The following is a 10,915-nucleotide window of genomic DNA, read 5'->3' as shown; positions in this document are numbered from 1 at the left end:
CTGCGCCCCGGAGACAAGGCTTTGTGATTGGTTCGCGTTAGGCAATGAAAGGTCATCGCTACGGTAGCGGCGCCAGTGGGCGGGCTGGCCAATCACGGGTCGGTGCAGCGCGGGCCGGCGTTGCTGGGACGCCGAAGGAATACGGGCAAGGCTGGAGTGCGGAGCTGTGGCCGGGGGCGGGCCGCTGGCGGGCGCGGAGCCCACCCCGTCCTCTCTAGGCCAGGGACGCAGGCCGCGGGAGCCGGGAGCCTCGGTGCCGCCTCCAGCAGCCTGGCCCCCGCAGGGGCAGCCGCCGGGATGCGGAGGGAAGCGCTGCGCTCACCCGACCTCAGCCCTCGGGCGGGGCGGCAGGTGGGGTCCGGGCTCCCGTCACGGGCTTTGCTGTGGCATCGGCCCCGGCGCTGGGTGGCCTGTGCGGGGTGCAGGGGAGGGGCTGGGTCGCGGTCACTTCAGGCTTGGTCGTGCCTGCTGTGTGTACTAGGGAAGCGCCTGGAGGCCCACGAGGGCGCGGACCCTAGGTCCACGCAGTAAGAGACCAGTCCCTGCCTTGAAAAGTTTATAGTTGAAATAGAGAAGACAGGCACAGGGTAGAGGAAGGAAATACTGCTATCCCCATTTTACCCATGGAGAATGGGAGCTGAGGAAGATTAAATGTCTTGTCTAAGATCATGCGGGAAATCAGCAGTAGATCTCCCATGGTTCAGTAGTGTCCGATCAACAAGGGATCGTAAGAACGGCCACGCTGGATCAGACCAAAGGTCCATCCAGCCCAGTGTCCTTTCTGCCGACAGTGGCCAATGCCAGGTGCCCCAGAGGGAATGAACCTAACAGGTAATGATCAAGTGATCTCTCTCCTGCCATCCATCTCCACCCTCTGACAAACAGAGGATAGGGACACCATTCCTTACCCGTCCTGGCTAATAGCCATTAATGGACTTAACCTCCATGAATTTATCCAGTTCTCTTTTAAACCCTGTTACAGTCCTAGTCTTCACAACCTCCTCAGGTAAGGAGTTCCACAGGTTGACTGTGTGTGGTGTGAAGAAGAACTTCCTTTTATTTGTTTTAAACCAGCTGCCCATTAATTTCATTTGGTGGCCCCTAGTTCTTATATTATGGGAACAAGTAAATAACTTTTCCTTATTCACTTTCTCCACACCACTCATGATTTTATATACCTCTATCATATCCCCCCTTAGTCTCCTCTTTTCCAAGCTGAAAAGTCTTAGCCTCTTTAATCTCTCCTCATATGGGACCCGTTCCAAACCCCTAATTATTTTAGTTGCCCTTCTCTGAACCTTTTCTCATGCCAGCATATCTTTTTTGAGATGAGGCGACCGCATCTCTACACAGTATGCAGGATGAGGGCATACCATGAATTTATATAAGGGCTATTAGATATTCTCCCTCTTATTCTCTATCCCTTTTTTAATGATTCCTAACATCCTGTTTGCTTTTTTGACAGAGCGGCACACTGCATGGATGTCTTCAGAGAACTATCCACGATGACTCCACGGTCTCTTTGCTGATTAGTTGTAGCTAAATTAGCCCCCATAATATTGTATGTATAGTTGGGGTTATTTTTTCCAATGTGCATTACTTTACATTTATCCACATTAAATTTCATTTGCCATTTTGTTGCCCAATCACTTAATTTTGTGAGATCTTTTTGAAGTTCTTCACAGTCTGCTTTGGTCTTAACTATCTTGAGCAGTTTAGTATCGTCTGCAAACTTTGCCACCTCACTATTTACCCTATTCTCCAGATCATTTATGAATAAGTTGAATAGGATTGGTCCTAGGACTCATCTTTGGGAATCACCACTAGTTAACCCTCTCCATTCTGAAAATTTAGCATTTATTCCTACCCTTTGTTCATCTTCCTCCTTTTGTAATTATTCCACAGGGACACATGGATTCTCACCATAAAAAACTCACCATGTCCAAACATAGCAGTGCCCCTACTGACTCTAACGGTGCCCTTTCTATAGGCAACACAGAAAGGGTGGAAACTGACAAAAACAAAGACCTTAAAAGGGAGAGCCTCGTGGAAACTCAGTTTAGTCACAGCAGATTCCTAAAGAAAAAACAGCATGCACAAAGAAACCAGCTGAACCAGAATACTTGTGCCATGCAGGAGGGGAACAAGCATGTTGCAAAAAAAACTCTGGATACAGCCTCAAAGGTGAGGTCAAGTGCCGTTCTGAGAAAGCTAGCACAGATAGAAAGCAATATCATGACCCGAAAGGTGCAGATGGATTTTTCTGATACTGGATTGGACCCGAAGATTTCGGATGAAAAGAACTTATCAGCCAGATCCAGCCTGGAGGAGAGTGCAAGAGGTAGCAGGTATCTGAAGAAAAATGACACAGTCAAGGAAAATGTGACATTGAGTAAAGTCCATTTCAAGGGGAAAAGTAGCTGCCAGACAACAAAAAACAAAGTGCCAATTAGAAAACAACTTGGTCTAGATAGTGATGAAGAGGAAATGAGACAATTACTAGGGAGCTCTTTGGAGTTTTCCAGTGAAAATGAGAACCAGAAGGATGTCACCAATTTTTCTAAACCTGACAGAAAGGTAACAATTTTACTGGGTTAGACATTGTTATTTACATTTTATGAAATTACAGTTTAAAATGGCAGATCACTTTATAGAAAATTAACACACGGTAACAACTTAATTTCTAGTATTTGTAATCTACTTTTATAAGATGAGAGCTAATGGTCAATTGACATACTACTAATTCTATTTAGCATTCTGAATGGTAGATTATTCATTATTATCAATATGGTGTATTTTTAATTTCAGTGAAAGTAAAAGTTGTTAGTAAACCTTTTAGTAAAGGTTGAAAATAGGTAAAGTAATGACATAAATCTCTTTTTCAAGTTATTCATGAAGTCCAAGATGAAGAGTCCACCAAGAACATCTTTTCCACCCAAAAAACAGTCTTTGACAAATCTATTTAGCGCTCCTTCACTACTTAGCAGAAGTTCTCAGAAAAGAACCTCTGATAGAATTAATCCACAAACTCCCTCTCCACCAAGTAGAAACTTGCAAAGACCAACTAGTATGTCTTTTCAATTGCCAACTTCAATAAAAGACAGCTTTGCAGAGACCACTTCACCTAGAACCAACCACATCAAACAAAGTCAGGTGTCCTTGTCTGAAAGGAGTGAAATCAAGTCTTTGGATGAGTTGTTTTCAAAAGCAGCAGATACAGAAAATGCAACCAGTGACAGTTCCAATGGTGAGTTTTTCTAAGTTCATTTTACATTTCTGTTTATGTTCTGAACAGACTTGATGTAATCCATGGACACTCAAACTAAATTAGAGCTCATCATATTCAACAAACTTATCCTACAGAACTCTAGATCCTGTCAAAGGGATTGAGATTTGCTCTGAGCAATGTTGTTCTAATGTAATGTAAACCTTCCCCCCCACCCCCCATTTTTGATTGGCTGAAGGAAGCAAGGTCCTACAATCAATCTGATGGCATTTCTCTCTTTGTCTGTAACACGATACCTTTTGAATACTGCATCTGATTAGTTCAGAATTTCAGAGAATGTTCTAGGCACCAATGAGCAGAAATCCTATTGATTTTGGTAAATATTGGAAAACCAGAGGTGGGAAATGGGGGGCACATGTTGTCCCTTTTTGTCTGGTTAGGAGACCCAGCAGCTTCAACCACCTCTGTAATTGTCTATAGATCAAAGAACAAGTTGTTGGCAGCCATTGATATCTTCCAGCATAACAATATCCCCCATCTCATCTCTGCCCAATCTTCTAGTTCTCTTTTAAAAGATGACAACCTGAATGACTTATCTCCCAACAGAAAGAAAAGAAATAAGAATGATCAGGAACAATGGGTTTGCATCCAGAGCCCCTGGCATGGGTGGGGGGAATGAGGAACCCTGGCACTATGATGAATGGGGATGCACACAGAGACCCTGGCAGGTGGGGAAATGGGGGACAGTGGTATGGGGAGGGGGATGTGGTGGGGCACACAGTGAAATAGGGGGCCTGGGTAGAAGGGGAAAATAAGGGGCCCACAGAGACCCTGGCACTGGATGTGGAAAGAATGGGAGACAGGAAGGAGGGAACACACAGAGCCTCTAGCATGGTAAGAAAGGGCACACAGCATCCCTGGAATGAGAGGGAGAGGATTGCAGGGTGTCCTTGAAACAAAGGGGGATGAGAGAGAGGCATGGGAAGCTTGTGGGGGAAATGGAGGAATTCAAGAAGTCCCTGGTATGTGCAACGACCTGTGTCTACAGAAGAAATAAAGTGCGCGACCTCTAGCTTAATGATATGAACAAGTGAGGAAAGCTTGGTTATAACCATGTCAAAATAGATCATAGCTCACAGACATGCCTGTGTCCTCTTAGCAGTGTCTATACTGGGGCTTTAGGTCGGCTTAACAATGTCTCTTGAGAGGGGTCTGAATTTTTCTGATTTTTTTTCTGAATTTTTCCCCTCACTGAGTGACATAGCTAGGCCAACCAATGTTTTCGGTCTGAACCAGGCTGCCAAACCTGCTCCCATTGTAGTCAACGCAAAACTCCCACGAATTTGAACGAGAACAGGATGTGCCCTTAGGAAAAATTTTCAAAAGGGCCTAAGTCCCATTTTCAAATTTCAAACTGAGCCTAAGACTCCATGAAAGTCAGGGCTTGTCTACTGGGAAACTGACTGTCACAGCTGAGTAGAACCATTCTGCTCTAACTATGCCAATTTCCGCTATAAATAATTTGAAAATGGGACTTAGGCACCCAGTGGAATCTAGCTTAGGCCTTGTCTGCACTGCAGAATTAAACTGTTACTGAGCACAGTTGTCAGAAATTGGTAAAGATGCAAGTCTAGACAAGCACAGTTTACAGTGCTGAACACAGTTTGTCCATGTCTACATTTGCAGCTTCATGCTTAGCTCTGGTTTGGCTCAAATAATTGTTGACAATTGCATTTAAGAAATCAGGATTATGGTTCAAGCTGCACCATCACTATGGACTGTAGTCCTTACAGTGACTTACCTTGAACTTTGTTTTAGTGATGTATTACTGATGGTAATACAGTAAAATTTATATTGCCTTTCATTTCAAGCTATGCAGGCAGGCACTTTACAAACATAAGTTAAGTCTTGCAAATTCATCGCCCCATCGAGCAAAAAGGTATTATCTCCATGTTAAATGGAGGAAAATAAGACAAAATGAGATTAAGTGACTTGTCCATACTCTAACAACAATTACAAGGTAGAGCCAGGAATAGAACCTAGGAATTCTGAGATTTAGTCCTGTTCTAAACATCAGACCACAGTACCATTCTGACCAGTCTTATGGAACTTCTAAAAATAGCTTTCTTATACCATCACTAGACAACATTAAACAAGAGAATCTGCATGCATTATGAGTCCAGTTGATTTAACTTAATCAGTGCTTGGATTATCTCTTTAAAAAAAAAAAGTCCTCCAATTCAAGAAAATTGTAAAGTACAAAAGATCTTAATAGATAGGGCATGGAGGGTCTGAAGTAAACACCACGTAAAACTTTCTTGATCTGTATAAGTGAATATGTAAATCAGGAAAACAGTATTGAATGTATGGCCTTTTCTCCTTTAAAGGAATATGTAAGGTAACTTTCCTGCTGTGATACCATTTGTCATTCAATTGCAGACTTCAGATTAAATATTTTGAGCATTGATGACTTGAATTCAAATGTTTCTGGTGATAGAGAAGCATTAAAACAAATGGTAAGTAGTAAATCCTTACGTTATCTAGGAGAATTTGTATTCATGTGTTAAATGAAGATGGATGTTTTGAAGGGAACAGCTTCCATTTTACCTTCTAATAATCTACCTAGACCTATTATGTAGAAAGCAAATTAACTAGATTTACACTGTCTGAGATTATATTCACTGGGTTTTAAATTTCTTTTAGTAGATTACACATTATCTGTTAGTTAGACTTACCTTTCTTGGTAATATTTCAAGGGAACGTTACTCATTTCCTATTAAGAAAACATAAGTCTGGTCAAAGTTTGTAGCAACCAATAAGGCTAATATTTCATAAGTGATCTATACTGTAGTACAACGTTGTAGAAATATAACAAACCTTTCCAACTTGTATTGCTGAGACTCCACTCATGGAATTTTTTAACAGGAGACAGACATTCAAATAAAAAAAAAATCAAACAAGGACTCAGAACCAAATGTGTTTCCTGTGAATAATAATGACCAAACCCCCCTTAAAGTGGTGAGTGTCCTAACTAGTACTAATGCTGCTTTTAACAATGATATGGATGGGGAAATCATGACTGAAGCTGAAATCTCTGAGGTTTTAAGTGGAATTTCTACAGACTATTTTGGCGTTAGACAAGTGTTTCCAGGACCTGAGGAGAGCACTGTTAATTCAGAATATTCTGAAGACTTTGAAAAATCTCTGTCTCTACCAGTATCTGAGACTACAGACAGAAAATCCTTGTCTGAAATGACAGTGGGGCAGTCTAACAGCTCTATGTATTCCAGAAAAGACCTTTCTCCCTCACTCTCATCGCCTCAGTCTAACAAAAAATGGCATGAGACAGTAAGCAGAGTGACTGTGAAAGAGATGGCTGTGCAGACAACTGATTCTCCATTCTCCTATCACTGGTCAAAGAGTAAGTTCACATTGATTTAAAGTTTTGGGGTTTCTAGGATTCAAGTGCTAATCCTAAATAGTTGTCTAAACTCTATTAATAGATTCCAAGGCCAGAAGGGACAATTGTGATCATATAGTCTGAGCTGTGGTATAACATAGGGCATAGAATTTCCCCCAAATAATTCCTAGAGCAGATCACTTAGAAAAACTTCACATCTTGATTTAAACATTGCCAGTGATAGAGAATCTACCACAACCTGTGGTAAATTGTTCGAAGGGTTACGTACTCTCGCTGTTAAAAATTTATGCCTTATTTCCAGTTTGGATTTGCCTAGCTGTAGTTTTTAGTTCAGGTACTATATCCTGAATTAATCAGAAAGATCCCTTTTAATCTGTCACAATATTCATTCAGCAATCTGTACAAAAGATACTCCCATTACCAGATAGTACAGCTCATCACCTCCAACTGTTGTTGCTAAAGGGCAGCAGAGGGATGGAACTGACTTTCTTGAGGGGCACTGGAACCTACACAGGCCTTCGTAAGACAGTGGGGTTTGGAATAATACTCAGATGATGTCCTCAAATGGGATTTTTTAACTAAGGTATGAAATAAATATGTTGCTCAAGCGACCCTACCACCGTAGAACCCTTTAAACTGAACGTACTTCCTAGTGAAGAGCCAGGCGCTCAGTGACAAAGGTCAAGCAGCTGATTCTTGTACTGCTTCTGCAGGTAGCTGTTTCAACCCAGGACTGTCCCCTTCTTTAAAAGTAAAAAAGCACCAGCGGCTTTTGCCATTCAGGTCCTGAACTGAAGGATTCTAGGTCTGATTCTCCTAATATTCGCTGCCTAGCGCTGAAGTTCTGCGTGAACTAGACTTTCGGGAGGGAGGGCACCTGCCTGTGAATGGTTGAGGGTAGCTAGGGCTCTTCAGGAGGCATGAGGAAGTAGAACAAAAACTAGGCAGGTACATCTGAAAACAACTATTCTGCACTGAGGTGCTTGAACACTTCCCTATGCCATTCCTAGGGTTAGAAGCTTTCTATAAAATGGTGATTTCCCACACCATGGCAAATAATAGGGTGACATCTCAAATAAGACAGTAGCATAACATGACCAGTGGTCTTCAGCTTCTATGTTGACTGGTACAAGTCTCTGGTTAAAGCTATGCACAAATTCTACACAGACTTCTGAAAAGGGGAATGCTGCATACTTCTAGTTCTGAAATACTCTATCAGAAACATTAATGCTAAGATTCTGTCCTATACATAGGGGATGGCACAGCAATCCTTGGCCCAGCTCTAGGGTGCAGTTATATTGATCCGGTACCTATTGCCAGTCACGTTGTCACCATGGATGCCATGGAAGGTATTGTAAAAGCAAGAAGCTAATACTCATTCTGTTGTCCTTTACTTGTTCAGGATTCACTGTACACATTACAACACTCAAAGCACTTGTTCTCTTCCCTCCTGCTTGTAGCCCTGACAGCATACAGTCCTGCAGTGTTTGCTTTGAATGACTTGTTAAAACAGCACTTGATACTGACCCAGCACTTCGTGGAGACCATCCACCATCTTCATACATCACTTGTGGAGTCATTGGAGAATGAGACATTTCAATATCACACACTGGCAGAAGCTAAGGAGGTAACTGCAACAGAGTACAAACTGAGTGTTGTCTAGAGCAGCTGTTCTCCATGGGGGTAGAGAGGATCTGAGGCCCCCAAGAGGTGTGAGCTGGTTTCATGGGGTCAACCAAAACAAACCAGAGCAGGGCTGGCATTAGAGTTTCTGGGCCTAAGGCAGAAAGCTGAAGCCCAAGCAGTGTAGCTTCATGAGGCTCCTTGTGGCATGGGATCCTGGGAAATTGCCCTGCTTGTTACCCCTTAACACCAGCCCTGGCTTTTAATCTACTGGATATGCAGAAACAGAGTTGTGGGACAGGTGGGCTGTGGAGTTTAATAGCATGTTGAGAATGCCAGTCTGGAGCAGAAGACAGTTCATGTGTTATATAAACTGGGTCTAGGCAAGAGCATAAATGTTTATGGAAGAGAGTCTTCCTCTTCCCCTGCAAGTGTGTAGCAAAGAAATAACTGTTTCCAGTACCATTTGTTCCCCCATTAGATTAACAAGTAGAGTTTACTTAGCTGTTATATCTAAATTAGAAAAAGTTTTTGAGTTTGTAGGAATAGATAGTTACATTGCTTACCAAAAGCTTAAACACTTAAGTGTTATCTAGCAACTCAAAAACCACTCTTTACCATAGGTCAAGTCCTATAGTATCCATAGCATACATCTTAGAAGAACCAATTTTCTCCCACTAATTTAAGGCATGGTACTAATCCTTAACTGGAAGGCAGCCTTGACCCATTGGATCCTGCAGAGAACTATTTGTGTCTGGCTCCTTTTGCCAGAACCCAAGCAGGTGATCTTATACATCCACATTGCAACTAAAAGTTCTGGTAAAAGACTGTTAAGATTGCAAAGTGAAGCAGTCAGGTTAGGAATGCCAGAATTAAGGCTGCTATAACTTCAGTTCAGGCCATTTGTGCCTAAGCATTATGCTTTTTAATTACATTTTTTCATGAGACTCCTGCTTCATTCAGTGCACAGAATACAGTACTCACTGAACTTGCTAGTTTTTTTTAATTATTGAATGTGTGGTCCCAGACTTTATTTGCTACTCACCATCCAAACCCTACACCTGAATATAAATCTTTGCAGTGCTCACTACCCTAGTAGCTGAATGCTTTAAAACATTAATTTTTCAAAACAGCTCTGAGAGGCAAGGTGAAATTTCTCTGTTTTACATAGGGAGAATGGAAACCAAACTTGTGAACGGTCCACTAATTTTGGGTGCCCAATTTATGATACCAAGAGCCTGTTTTGTTTTGAGTATTTCACATTCTAGTCAATGCACATCTCCCACTGACATCACTTGTAGCTGTATGTGTTCAGCATTCCTGTAATTTGTATCCCAGCTGTCTCAAGCTGGATAAGGAATACAGTTAAACCAAACCAGGTGGTTTAAGAGATTTACCAAAAACCACACAAGAACTCTGAAAGATGGGACACCATTTGACTGCCTTAACCCTATGACTACCCTTTCTTTTTTGCAGTCATCTTCCTTGTTCACTACACACCTTCCACATTGTACAATAAATGAGGCACAGGGTCTCAAACAGCTGTATTCACTACAGAGCTCTGCCTAACTCAATGCACAGGGAATGGGATGGGGAAGGGAAAGCTGTAGAAAGTGTAATTAAAGATCTTAATGCATATGCACAATAGGCTACATTAAGGTTGCACAGGCACCCCTGATTTCAGCTCTTCCTAACTGTGGTTGCAAAGTCAAGCACTTTATAGTGTTCTGATTGAGTTTTTTAATGTGCTAGATGCTATACAGAGAAATAGTTCCTACTCCAAAGAACATACTTACAAACTTCTTTATCACCCCACTGCACCCACCAAACACACAAGAAAGAGGCTTCCTCTGCCACACTCCACCAGCTTGGATAGAGACCACAGCTTCTGTTGCTTGGTATAGAAAGGCACAAGTGTTGTGAGGCAAACTTATTTTCAGCATTGATTGAGCATTTGCGTATTAACCAATCTTTTTGTTACTTTGCAGTACATCAAGAGTCACAAATCCCCACCTCTGACAATTGAGCAAGCACTGGAAGAAGTTCAGAAAATGAAAGAGCAGTAGCTGCTTTGAGCTTACCATAATGAATAACCAGATTTACTTTCACAAGTGGAATTTTCAGTTGCAAGTCTCAAACTGAAATAAGATTTTCAACTGTTGTAGAAAAGGCAGATACTGCTACTGAATTGATTTTGCATGTGGTAAGAATTCATGCCATCTGTAAACTTTATCCTTATGTACATGCTGTTCAGGACAAGAAAGTAGCCTATCACTACAGCAAATATTAGTTTTAACTACCTACATGTCTTCAGTGGTAAGTTAGACTTAAAATGTTCTAAGTAAGAAACAGCACATTAAATCTAGCAAGCAAAGAAACAAAGGATTATATGTAGTGTTTGTTGCGTATTTAACATAGTGGTGATATGGTTAAAAAAAAGCAAACCTCCATTATTGTTCAAGTGAGGAGTCTGAAAGTGAAAGAATATCAATCATATTAAGTTAGTGCACTGCTTCATTTCAAACTGTGTATGGATATAATTTTGTCTTCAAGTTGTTATAGAAAAAATTTTCAGAACACCTACTCTTAAAAATAAAGGTGAATTCCAGACAAGTTACCTAGATAAAGTAGTATCTTCTTAAGGA

The 10,915-nt window shown here is 41.6% G+C and overlaps 1 protein-coding gene across 3 annotated transcripts; it reads left to right on the top strand.

The window, feature by feature from the left end:
* The first annotated feature begins 6 nt into the window (after positions 1–6).
* C25H19orf44 (chromosome 25 C19orf44 homolog) lies at positions 7–10,887 on the top strand. Of its 3 annotated transcripts, XM_037886076.2 has the most exons (9): positions 7–351; positions 1,466–1,516; positions 1,906–2,577; positions 2,887–3,247; positions 5,666–5,742; positions 6,152–6,647; positions 7,901–7,996; positions 8,108–8,274; positions 10,259–10,887. In XM_037886076.2, exons 1-9 carry the CDS (start codon positions 298–300, stop codon positions 10,334–10,336), a joined length of 2,052 nt encoding a protein of 683 aa, XP_037742004.1. In that variant the 5' UTR covers positions 7–297; the 3' UTR covers positions 10,337–10,887. The 3 variants fall into 3 exon arrangements, with proteins under 3 accessions (XP_037742004.1, XP_027690061.1, XP_007072179.1); XM_027834260.3 differs by lacking the exon at positions 1,466–1,516 and having other exon boundaries at positions 8–351; XM_007072117.4 differs by lacking the exon at positions 7–351 and having other exon boundaries at positions 1,502–1,561.
* The last annotated feature ends 28 nt before the right edge of the window (positions 10,888–10,915 follow it).

This window comes from Chelonia mydas, chromosome 25, assembly GCF_015237465.2.
Source record: "Chelonia mydas isolate rCheMyd1 chromosome 25, rCheMyd1.pri.v2, whole genome shotgun sequence".
NCBI classification, from domain to species: domain Eukaryota; kingdom Metazoa; phylum Chordata; order Testudines; family Cheloniidae; genus Chelonia; species Chelonia mydas.
This window is presented reverse-complemented; position numbering and strand designations above follow the sequence as displayed.

Coding starts and splice junctions, on each gene's coding strand:
- C25H19orf44 (XM_037886076.2), top strand. CDS start 298: ATGCGGAGGGAAGCGCTGCGCTCACCCGACCTCAGCCCTCGGGCGGGG. Junction 6,648..7,900: donor CTCCTATCACTGGTCAAAGA/GTAAGTTCACAT, acceptor TCCTATACATAG/GGGATGGCACAGCAATCCTT. Junction 8,275..10,258: donor CACTGGCAGAAGCTAAGGAG/GTAACTGCAACA, acceptor GTTACTTTGCAG/TACATCAAGAGTCACAAATC.